Source organism: Pithys albifrons, chromosome 6, assembly GCF_047495875.1.
Source record: "Pithys albifrons albifrons isolate INPA30051 chromosome 6, PitAlb_v1, whole genome shotgun sequence".
NCBI classification, from domain to species: domain Eukaryota; kingdom Metazoa; phylum Chordata; class Aves; order Passeriformes; family Thamnophilidae; genus Pithys; species Pithys albifrons.
Genome location: NC_092463.1, coordinates 65,053,789 through 65,066,162, shown reverse-complemented (window position 1 = coordinate 65,066,162; position 12,374 = coordinate 65,053,789). Strand labels below are relative to the sequence as shown.

Below are 12,374 nucleotides of genomic sequence, written 5' to 3'. Positions count from 1 at the left end.
CACCTTCCCCCTCTTTCTCCTTCTCCCTTTCTTTTCCCCCCCAAATTGCAAAGCCTTGCAGTATGTACAGAGCTCTTCACTTCCCCACTCATTCTGCTCTTCCTTCCTCTTTCACCCAATCTGCAAACTGTCCTAGAGAAGGAAACCAGCAATGAGAGTGAACATTTCAGTGATGTATTTGTGGGTCCAAGAGCTGAAAATGCTACAATAACTGTTTACACACATGTATGCACACACACACACACACACATGTATGCACACACACACACACACACACATGTATGCACACACACACACACACACACACACATGTATGCACACACACACACACATGTATGCACACACACACACACACATGTATACACACACACACACATGTATGCACACACACACACACACACATGTATGCACACACACACACACACACATGTATGCACACACACACACACACATGTATGCACACACACACACACACACATGTATGCACACACACACACACATGTATGCACACACACACACACACATGTATACACACACACACACATGTATGCACACACACACACACACACACACATGTATGCACACACACACACACACACACACATGTATGCACACACACACACACACACACATGTATACACACACACACACACACACATGTATGCACACACACACACACACATGTATGCACACACACACACACACATGTATGCACACACACACACACATGTATGCACACACACACACACACACACATGTATGCACACACACACACACACACACACAGACACACACACACATGTATGCACACACACACACACACACACACACACACACACACACACACACACACATCACCTCCCACAGCAAAACTTCTGTGGTCAGAGTATTATTTCAAAGGTCAATCCAAAGCCTTGGAATCAGGTGAAAGTTCCTGTTGATTTTGGTGGACTTTGAGGCCAAGGTCTTTTGATGAAGGTCAGCTCCCAGAAGGGTCAGCTGGACACAGGGAGTACTTTCCAGCCTGTCCCTTCTGTTCAGAGACAGGAGGGAGATTCAGTTGGTCCCTATAATTGTTAGGCAATGGGACAAAGGTGGAAAGGCTGAAACATGGTACTCCTGACTCATCTTTTTAACTCCCTTTTTCCATACTGGTCTCAACATTTCATGGGACTAATCTTTACAGTTCTCCAGGTGAATTCCAAGAGTTAACTCTGTGCAGCAGGAAAAGGGCAAGGACAGGGGAGGGGCTTCTGATCTTGGTCAGCTTTCTGTCCCTATCACTGTCTTTGGGGTTAAAAGTTAAGCCTTGGTATGTGAAGAGAGGGGTGGGCAAGATCTCACTACTCACAGCAAATATATGTTTCTATCAGGTACCTGTAGGATACAGGTAGGCAAAAATATGTGGAAAGGGGAAGGAGCAGAGAAAAAGAAGGGTTGGGTAAACTCATGCATATCAGGATCAAATCAACTCTACAAACAAGGCATTGTTCTTTCATATTAGAAGAAGTCTTGAAAATATGTAAGAAAAATCATATTCCAGCTGCTCTCCTGCCTTTCCAGCCTCAGGAGTATACAGGATAGGACTTATGTCACAAGTTTCATCAATATTGAGTTTCATCCCTCAATTAGATTCTGTGGCTGAAGCTTAACAAACTATTTATGCCAATTAACCAGTATTACAGAGACTTCAGTGAAATGTACCCAACACTTCATGTCCTGAACAGAAAATACACAGGAGAAATGACAAGAAATCCTAACAGGTGTTAATGACTATAGTAATTATAAGATTTCTAACCTGCTTAGCATTGTTGGGTTCCTCTGTAAAACTTGCAGGGAGATAGAACAGCCAATATATCTAGAATGTGGTTCTAGAATAAAGCAGAGTGAAGGGAGTACTCAGTTACTCATCTTACAGAACCAAAGGGGAAAGACAGGCTCCAAATAAAAAGTCACCACGTTTCCTCACCTGTTTTATTGCTGGGATCTACACCCAGTAATATTTTTGTATTTTTGGGGTGGGTGGTTTGGTATTTTTGTGTTTGCAGTCATGTCCAGGTTCAGTCACCACAGTCACCCCCTCTGCAGCATCAGACTTTCCAAGGATATTTATATCCTAGTAGGGATTTGCACAAATTCCTTGCTGCCTACCTTCTGAGAGAATTAACTGGATTTAAGTATTTAGTTGCTTAGAAAACATTTCTTGAGGTGCCCTTCACCATATGGCTGGATAATTTCCCAGTTCTCACCATTCCCTTGAGAATAGGGAGGCAAATCCCTGGGGCTTTAGTGGGATTAATGCCCCCAACAGTGATCACAGGTGGAGGTCACCTCCCACCCCTCTTTCACAGGTACGTGTTGGGCACAACTGGTGGAGGTGGATGGGGATGACAGAGTGAACAGGGAGCACATGTTGTTCCTGAATCTCACAGTTACTTGTTTCCATTTCAGGATGCATTCCAGGCTTTCCATACCAACCCCACCTTGGTGCAAAAGTTTCTCAAGCCATTGCTTATTGGAGAACTCGCTCCAGGGGAGCCCAGCCAGGACCGAGGTAAAAACGTGAGTATTTGTTTCTGAACTGGGGTTCATGGTGGGTATTCCCAGTATTTTTTCCCCTTGGGATGTTCTCCAAGTTAGAGGCAGGTCTTCACTGCAAGAAGCTCCAGAGAGGGAGGAAAGTCCGCAGTGACTGAACATCTCCAGGTAGCAACATGCACATCCCAGTATGGATTCAACTGTTTGTGGGAGTGGGATGACATGTTCAGACTATCTGTGCAAGCCCTTCCTTTCCCACAGAGCCACCAGCAGCTGGTTTCTAGGCTGGCCCGATCCCATCCTGAAGGGAAATGGGAACTGAGACACGTGGAGTGGGAAATGTGCACCAGCTCTGGTGACTGGGGTGCCTCCTGCTGGTCGTTCTCTGGTGACAAGCTCTGAAACGTGTCACCACTTCCCTGTTGTGGGGGAGAGAGCGCAGTAGACAAAGGAGTCTGAATAAGCTTCCAAGCAGGTGTTCACCACCTCAAGACCTGAATCTCTTTCCCTGTTTGTTCTGCAGCTCCCTTTGAGAGATTAATCCCAGGGAAATGTCTCTTTGAGACTCCTGCTGAGAGCCCAATACCACAAAGCTCTGGAGAACACACACTGTGCCGTGTGTAGCATGAGCAGAGGTGACCCAGATGTCTCATTTTGGTGGCTGTGTTCAGCAGCAGCAACCCACCCAGTACCTTTTGCACCCACTCACCTTGCTCAGAGCTGCCTGTGTCCCTGCCAGACTGTTCATCCATTATTCAGGCCCAGAGCGTGGCATGACTGGCTCCTGCCACGAAACCCAATCCTGCCCCACTGCTTGTGGCTGGCCATGATTATGATATATCTGTGTCACTCACAACAGAGGAGCCAGCACTGCCCCCCAGTGACCCAGGAATGCCCCTCATGCATGAGTGCATGGCAGCTGCCCCACAGCTTGAAGAGACGATGGTGTCACTCATGGTGGGTGCTCATCACCAGAGCTCTGGAATTCTGCAAACAGCCCTGAATTCTCCCTTTCCCCAGCTTCTCTTTAGCCCTTGGGAAGCTCATTCAGACATCAGGTGCTGTGACTCTTGACAGAGCCAGGTCAAGCTGCTGATCCACAGCAGAAGGCTTGAATTACTGTCCTGGCACAAGGTGTGAAAGGTCAGGATGTGGGCTCAGACCAGCCAGGATGTTTATTCATAGGGAAGTGCAGTGAAAAGTTGGAATACAGGGTGAATATGGAGGCAGGTCCTTTCCCTCTGGAGCAGCTGAGCAATGCCAGAAGCAGCCAGGGCCCTTAGCATGGAGCTCCCCCTTGCTTTGACTCACTCAGACTCATGAGCCTTGCACTGCTCCTGCCTGTCTCTTGCAGTCCCAGCTGGTAGAGGATTTCCGAACCCTGAGGAAGACAGCAGAAGACATGAACTTGTTCAGAGCAAGTCCCTTGTTCTTCTCTCTTTACTTGGGCCATATCATTGCACTGGAAGTGTTGGCCTGGCTGATGGTTTCATACTTCGGCACCGGCTGGATCACAACCCTCCTTCTTGCCTGCATCCTTACGACTTCCCAGGTGAGAACTAGGAGGGATGGAGCCCACTGGCTGTGCAAATCCTTCTGGAGAGGACAGTGTGTGCTGAACTTCTCACATGACATGAATTATCAGTGCAAAACAGTCACACCAGTGACAAATATTCACAGCTTACCTGCCACCGTGGTGCCTCCTGGCACTGCTGATTGTGGCTCACACATTTTTCTCACCTCTTTTCCTTCCACATCTTGGTGAGTTTGGCAGTGTTAGATTTATGGTTGGATTTGTGATCTTAACGGTCTTTTTTACCCTGAATGATTTCAAGATTCAATGCTCCCCTTCTCACTTCAGTTAATTCCCTCTCTTCCTCACACTGACTCCAAACAGCTTCCTAACCATTTGATTTCCCTTCATCCCAGGCCCAGGCAGGGTGGCTGCAACATGATTTTGGACACCTGTCTGTCTTTAAGAAATCTTCCTGGAACCACATCTTGCACAAGTTTGTCATTGGACACCTGAAGGTAAAGGACACTATGGAGCCAGGGCTCTGTGGGAACAGCCATGGTTCCTTTGGCTGTGTCAGGGTAGGACAGGGCAGCTCCAAACCTTCCCAAAGGGAGCAGATGCACAAAGAAGTTTGTGACCATTGCACAGGGAGCTTTTGTGCAAGAGAGACATGGAATTGTACTCAGCTGATTCAATAATTCCACAAGTTCCAGTGGAATCACTCCAATTTATACCAGCTGAGGACAAAGCTTATTAAACTGTGTGATTTTTTACATCCATATTTTCACCATGTACTCCAGCAGGTATTATATCTTTCAAACAGCCCATCTTGCTACATCCAACTCACTCAAGATGCCTTCAGGACTTCTATCCTGGGCCAAGCCCAGGGCAATCCAAGCACTTCATCCATGTGCAGCAGGAACTCATTTTGTCCCTGGTGCCTCACAGGCAGAGGAAGGAAACCAGGATAATAATTGGCAAGGCAGCAAGAGGGTTTACTGGTGGCTTTGGTAGTGTTGAGTTAATGCTTGGATTTGATGATTTTCCAGGACCTAAATGATTCTATCTATCCCTGGAATTGCTCAAGGCCAGGTTGGACAGGGCTTGGAGCAACCTGCTCTGGTGGAAGGTGTCCCTGCCCATGGCAGGGGATTGGAACTGGATGGTCTTCATGGTCCCTTCCAACCCAAAGCATTCTGGGATTCTGTGTGGGAGGGAAGACACGGTGAAATGTAACTCGCTCCAAGTGTATTTATTCTGTTTTTCAATATGGATGATCCTTAGTGAGGGTGAACCATCCCTCTGAAAGCAGCAGTCTCATAGCAACCAGCAGCTCAACCACTCCCTGCTTGTTGCTATTTCCAAAGCAAATAACAGTTTGTCCATAGTCTGAGTTGCACTGATTTAGTTTATATGAATTATTGAGTAATCCTACCTTCAGAGGAGCTGGAGCTTCCCATGGATGAGTCCCCTGTTCTTGTGTGTGCCCAGGGTGCCTCTGCAAACTGGTGGAACCACCGTCACTTCCAACACCACGCCAAGCCCAACATATTCCAGAAGGACCCAGATGTGAACATGCTGCATATTTTTGTCCTTGGAGACACGCAGCCTGTTGAGGTAAGAAAAAGTGGGGAAAAACATGGAAAACTACTGTCCCAAAAAGGGCCTCAGGACTGTGCAAATCCAGGATTTGGCTCCTATTGGTAGACATGACTTGCACAGTCAAGACTTCCAGGAATGCTGGAAAGGAAATATTTAATCCAGGGATTCCATCTGGCCACGTTGTCTGACGGGAGTTTGGCCATCATACCCACCCCAACCCTTGGGCTGAAGAGTAAGACTGACTAATAATTCCCTATCCATTTCCTATTCTGACCACAGGAGAAAGTGGTTTGGGGTAGCCTGGGGAGAATAATGCACATGTGATTGGAAAGAAAGCAGAAAGCCCTTAAAGGTAACCTCATCCTGCTGGCTTGAAATATCAGCAGAAGGGGAAATGTTCTCAATCCTCCATCAAGAGCATTTCAAAATTCATCTTCCAATTCCATAGCAAATACCTCCCAGCATTAGTCAGTCCAGCTGTGCCCCAGATGATCGGCTTGAGGTCCTCTGCAGCTGAGGGGATGTTACCTGCATAAGAATATTTTCTCATTTTATTACATAAACTGCCATGCTGCACATGGAAGAACAGGCTATGTCAAGTGATTTTAATTCAGTCTGTCCCTCTAGAGCCAAACTATTTCCTGTCTACTTAAAAAACCTAGAAAAAGACTTACACCGTGTAACACCCTGAGTCTTTTCTAGTTTCCAAATGAAAAAAACCCAAAGAAAACAAACAAAGAAGCACCTGCAGCAAAGCCAACACAGGGAAATACAACCTGAAGAATGGTTTCCCAGGCAGCTTTTATACTATTGGGAAAGTAACTCCAGAGACATGTAGGGGACACATATACTCCTATATGGTCACGTGTAGAGAATTTTCAAGAGGCAGAAAGGCTGTTATATATGGCTAAAATGGAATCCTTCTCCTGGGGTCTGAGAAAAAGCCATTATCTAGAAGATACAAAGCAAAGTTGTGCTCTTATGAGTTGCAACCTATGTGCCTGATAACTGGGTTTAAAGCAGACTGTGCCAAAGGAAAACCTAAACATTTGTAACAAGGAAAACTGGATCTTCCTCCTCAAAATATCTGAGATATAGGCCAGCATCTGTCTATCCCAGTACTCTTCTATATAATCTTTTTCTGGATGATGCCAAGAACTCAGCCTTTCAGAGCTCAGCCCAGAGGGAATGATGTGCCTGATTTATTTGGGCTACAAGCCTTCCCCTCACTGGGAAGTTGCTGTGCTGGAAGCAATAAGGCAAGTTCACAGCAATCCAGGCTCTCCAGGCTCCTTGTGGGAGCAATTCTGGAGCTCAGAAAAGACATTTCTGTATAACTCTAGATATTTCACTGTGGAGGTGAAGTTTGGAGACTTGGTGCTTCTGTTTTGCATGGAAAACTACACAAGGGTCATTGCTTTGCACAGACATCCCATGTAGTGACTTCCTGAAAGTCAGGCTTTATACCTATGACGTTCATATTAGTGGTGATGGAGATGACAGCAGCTTTTATGATGGCCACAGGCATGGCAAAAGGTGGAGATTAAAATTCCATCAGGCTCTCAAGTAATCAGAAATTATCTGAATATCAAGGCTGTAAAAATGAGTTTACACCTAACACAATTACAAAGTCATGGTATTTAATCATCCCAAACCACTTCTTACCCGGTGGTCGGAATTTAGTCAAAATTCTGCAGTCAATAAATAAGTATTGCAGAGAATCTGCTCTTGACCTGGGTCAGAATCCAAGGCTGAGCTTTCTCCTGTGTGTCCTGCAGTATGGCAAGAAGAAGCTGAAGTACCTGCCCTACAACCACCAGCACGAGTATTTCTTCCTCAGTGAGTACCTGCCCTGCCCTGTGCCCCTTCCCTGGAATGCCCTGACCCTTCCAGCCCTTCCTGTGTCAGCACAGCAACTCCTTCAGCCTCAGCTCATCCCACCCTTCCTCAGGACCACTGTGCAGGTCCCCAGGTCAGGGCAGTGATATCCAAACCTCTGGGACATTGCCTGCATGGCCGTGTAAAGCAAGGGCAACAATGGAGACTGGGAATAACTTCCATGTGAGATGCTCCATGGAAAACAATGCATGTTCCCAGTTCCCTGGGGCTGCTCACAAATCACTGGCTCACTCATATCACAGCCTTCCCCACCTCTCTGATGGCCAAAACATGTCCCTTTGCTTTGCAGTCTTCCCACCTCTGCTCATCCCTGTGTATTTCCAAATCCAAATCATCTCGACCATGATCAGGCGCAGGTTCTGGGCGGTGAGTGAAATGTTCCCTCCATCCCCATGGGGTCTGGCTGTTCCATAGGAAATCCCTCCGGAGCAGGGAGGGAGGGATGGGTTGCCCAGTGTGCCCAACATCACCAGCAAGGCCACAGTATAGATGGACAAAGACATGCCTGATGTCTTCTCTCTTCCCTAGGACCTGGCCTGGGCCATCAGCTACTACCTGCGCTACTTCCTCACATACGTCCCGTTCTATGGCCTCCTGGGATCCCTGTGTCTCCTCACATTTGTCAGGTAGGAGATCAAGGGCATCCCTGCAGCTCTGGCCTCCCTCCAGTGCTGAACTAGTCTGGTCTGAGCTCTGCTGTGCCCCTTTTCAGGTTCCTTGGCTATTCCCTCTGCCTCACTTCCCTCTTACCTCCCAATCCCACCTGGTTCTGGTGCTCAGCATCTCCCCCTGCACTGGGATGGTCCAGCCAGGGTTTTCCTTGCTCTGTTCTCACACACTGCCCTATCCCACCATATTTAGGCATTTTTTCCACTTTGGTCATGGCTGGACCCTTCCAGGATGCCTCAGGGCCCCCTTTTCCCAGTTCACTGGGGAGGTCATTCTGTGCCTTCTTCCAGTCTGAAATCAAGCTGAAAAACTTACCACAACCAACCCATTATTTCCAAGGGTTTTGATCAAGCTCAAAGTGCAAGAAGGAAAAAAAAGCAAAATTGCAAATTCAGATCACCTGCTCTTGCAGAAAATAAGCCTGAAGACCTGAACAAGGCTGGTAAACATCCCAGAACAAGGATAATTTCAGGCAACACCTTGTCAATATACATCTAAATGTCAGCATAGATTAGTGTAACTACAATTAAGTTACAATAAAGCAACTTCTTGGGATAAAGAGAATGAAGTGCATTTATGCAGACTGCTCTACAGGTGCTAAAAATGCTGGTTTATACAATAAGTAATAAAACCCCTCACTCTAAATAAACAACCCCAAGGCAAAATTGAGAGTTTGAGCAGTTCTGAGTGAACAATTTACTTCAATACCTCAGAGAAATACCCTCCCCACAGGCTGAGTCTCCTGCTGTTTCCTGTAGACCCCACTCTAGTTACCTGATGTCCCCACTTACAGTATAAATTGTCATGATTTCTCCTGGTTTTGAAGGTTTCTGGAGAGTCACTGGTTTGTGTGGGTCACCCAGATGAATCACATTCCAATGGAAATCGATTCTGAGAAGCACAGAGACTGGCTGAGCTCTCAGGTAACTGGGAGGGGAAACAATACTCCCAAACTCACCCCAAAATGGAATTCACTGTAAGAAAAAATACCTAATTTTATGACCATTAATAGCAAGAATAGCTAAGAAATATTACCAGAATAATCAGAACTGGCACTTAAGACAAACTGAGAATTAACTAGATGGGGTGGGAAAGCAGACTTTGTGTCCATGCCCCCTTTTCCATGCTGTTAACCATCTGATTTTCATCAGGAGAGGCTCAGATTTAGGAGTCTGGGCTTGGATTGCCACAACATTTTACCACCAGTCAAATCCACGGAGTTTGACTTGTCTTACTCAAACTTACTCAACATTAAGCTCTGGAGGAGGATTAAAGCTCCCCTTGCTGCACCCAGCGGTCCCACCACAGCAGTCTCTGCACTCTGACAGCTCAGGCAGGAGGAGCTTTGGTCTGATTTTGGGGTGAGACACCACTAATCCTCACAGCTGCTCTCCTGCCCTCACAGATGGCAGCCACCTGCAACATCGAGCAGTCCTTCTTCAACGACTGGTTCACGGGGCACTTGAATTTCCAAATCGAGCACCAGTGAGTACAGCCCCAGCATCACTTGGCCCTGCTCCCAAATACTGCAGCTTTCACTCTCACAATTTTGGGGTTTAATTAGGAGTTATCATTACAAAGCCTGTAGGCTCAAATCCTAAGCAAACTACTTGAACTCGAGTATCCGTATCAGAAATCTGCTCTCCCCTGAAGCACTTCAGTGTTTTACAGCTTGTGGGACTGTGTGAGCTGCTGGGTACCAGGTTCCACAAAAGATCTGCAAACTAGGGCCATATGGGCAGTGTAGTGCCAGTGACAACATGAAATGTAAAAGAGGTGACTGGTTTGGAAGTCAGCTTAGGAAATCTTCAGTGAACAGCACAGGGCAAGGTGCCTCCAAATCCTTCTTTATCTGCTTCTCCATTTCATGAGCTCCCAGAAGTGGGACAGGGGTCACTGGGGATAAAATTGGGCAAGAACCAATTACTCCCAAAGGAAATGGGCAGCCATCTCAGCAGCCTGAGGCTGCTCCCTCACACTGCACTTGGAGCATCCCATCTTGCATGGACTGACTTCCATCGTGTCCTGGCCACAGCTTTGCCCTGAGGCACAGCAGGAGGAGCAGTTTTCACACCCTTCTTGAGACAGAGGGCTGTAAAGCATGGATGTGCCTGGGCCTCTCTGCCCTTGGGCTGCTTGTACAGCTTGAGGAGGAGCACTAATAATGAGCCCCATGAGGATGCACACAGAGATGCCCAAACCCCTGGGGATTTGTCTCAGGAGTTCCCTCAGGTTTGCTTTCTCTCTCTCTATTCAAGCCTGTTCCCAACAATGCCACGGCACAATTTCTGGAAGGTGAAGCCTTTGGTGAAGTCATTATGTGCCAAGTATGGAGTCCAATATGAAGAGAAGCCTCTTGGGAAAGCATTTGTAGACATTGTTGGGTAAGGTCCTTCTGGTATCACCCGCAGCTGCAAACCATGGTTAGAGGGACATGCTGTGTTTTCTAGCACAGAGGATTCAGGACACTATAGACCCTTCAGAAATGCCATGCCAATGTGTTGTTGCTATCAGATACCAAACACTCAACATGTAGATGGGTACTAACCTGATGGTGGCACTTGGGGCCATGGTTTAGTGATGGCTCAGCAGTGCTGGGGGACTCGGTGATCTTAATGGGCTTTTGCAACCTTAAGGATTCTGTGATCTAATAGGGACCTGTTTATAACACCCTTTTTGAAATGCTGTTCTGGCAGCTGGGGGTTCTTGGGTTTGGGAGCTGGCAGCAGATCTCCAGGCTGCAAAGTAAGATGAATCAAAGGGTTACGAGTCAGGTTACAGCCCATGCTGTGTCCCCTGTGAGCCCTGCCAGCAGCAACAGGCTGTTCCCTGCGGGCAGGGCTGGAGAGACGTCTCATAGTCCTTGTCAGCGGCCTCTGTGTTAATGTTTCTGGCTCAGTTTCTCCAAGGGGAATAATTTATGACAGGGAACATGAGAATGCATTCTGCAGTCCATGGATCTCCTGCACAAACCACTCTAAGTAAAGGCAAATTAAAGTGTGTTGGCCATAATGTGCACAAGAACTGCAAACTGGTTCAAAACCTGCCTTGGTCCTCAAATCCAGTTAGCACAGGACTGAGACACAGAGGGGTGATGCCCAGCACCCCACCACATAGTGCCCACGTTACAGAAAATAACAGAGAGGTGAAGTTCTTGCTCACTCCAGCTCTTCTTGCTGTATCTGTTGTCCTGCAGAAAGACATTTGGTGTCTTAAGGGCTTCGGGACCTCTGCTCTGGAGCCAGGCTGGGAGATCTGGGGGTGTTCACCTGCAGAAGAGAAGGCTCCCAGAAGAACTTGGAGCCCCTGCCAGTGTCTAAAGGGGCTCCAAGAAAGATGGAGAGGGACTTGGGACAAGGGCCTGGAGGGACAGGACCAGGGGGAATGGCTTCCCACTGCCAGAGGGCAGGGTTAGATGGGATATGGGGAAGAAATTCCTCCCTGGGAGGGTGGCAGGCCCTGGCACAGGTTGCCCAGAGAAGCTCTGGCTGACCCATCCCTGGAAGTGTCCAAGGCCAGGTTGGACAGGCCTTGAAGCTGTTTTAGTGGAAGGTGGCCCTGCCCATGGCAGGGGCTGGAACTGGATGATCTTTAAATCCTTTCCAACCCAAACTATTACAGGATTCCATGATTCATACTAAGATTCAGTAACAGGCTTTTTTGTAGGAAGAAACCCACCAAAGACAACATTCACAACCCAAGCAGACTTCTCTTCCTTTCCTTCCCACAGGTCCCTGAAGAAATCTGGTGCCCTCTGGCTGGATGCTTATCTGCATAAGTGACCATGAGTCTTGCTGGGGAGGTGTGAGTGACCGGGAGGGACGGTGGGGGGGAAGTGGGGCGGGGAACCACACTTGTGTCTTTTACTCTCAGATCTCAGTCTGTATCTACCTGCACGTTTGGAGGGGAGTTTCCTGTCCTGTCAGCTGCTTCTGGGGTAGGCTCAGGCAACCTGTTGAACCCACAGAGATTTAAAATGTCCTTCAGAGGATGAAAAGTGATGCCAGTATTGCATGAAACAGAAGGCTGGGAGAGGATGATGAGGAATGTTTCATAAAGGTGCATATTAATATCTGACCTTGCCCTTCTTTTTCACAAGATTCATTGTAATAATTCTGCCTGAACAGTACAAGCCCTGATTCACACAGGA

General features: G+C 47.4%; 1 protein-coding gene across 1 annotated transcript in view; it reads left to right on the top strand.

Moving 5' to 3' along the window:
• LOC139673523 (acyl-CoA 6-desaturase-like) overlaps positions 1 to 12,374 on the top strand; it is a 15,594-nt gene extending 3,220 nt beyond the window's left edge. Inside the window, exons 2-12 of the mRNA XM_071559268.1 lie at positions 2,452 to 2,562; positions 3,893 to 4,090; positions 4,468 to 4,569; positions 5,546 to 5,671; positions 7,435 to 7,495; positions 7,845 to 7,921; positions 8,084 to 8,181; positions 9,051 to 9,147; positions 9,630 to 9,709; positions 10,483 to 10,608; positions 11,955 to 12,374. Coding sequence (XP_071415369.1) covers positions 2,452 to 2,562; positions 3,893 to 4,090; positions 4,468 to 4,569; positions 5,546 to 5,671; positions 7,435 to 7,495; positions 7,845 to 7,921; positions 8,084 to 8,181; positions 9,051 to 9,147; positions 9,630 to 9,709; positions 10,483 to 10,608; positions 11,955 to 12,006 — 1,128 coding nt within the window. The 3' untranslated portion in view covers positions 12,007 to 12,374. The remainder of the gene's footprint in view (positions 1 to 2,451; positions 2,563 to 3,892; positions 4,091 to 4,467; positions 4,570 to 5,545; positions 5,672 to 7,434; positions 7,496 to 7,844; positions 7,922 to 8,083; positions 8,182 to 9,050; positions 9,148 to 9,629; positions 9,710 to 10,482; positions 10,609 to 11,954) is intronic.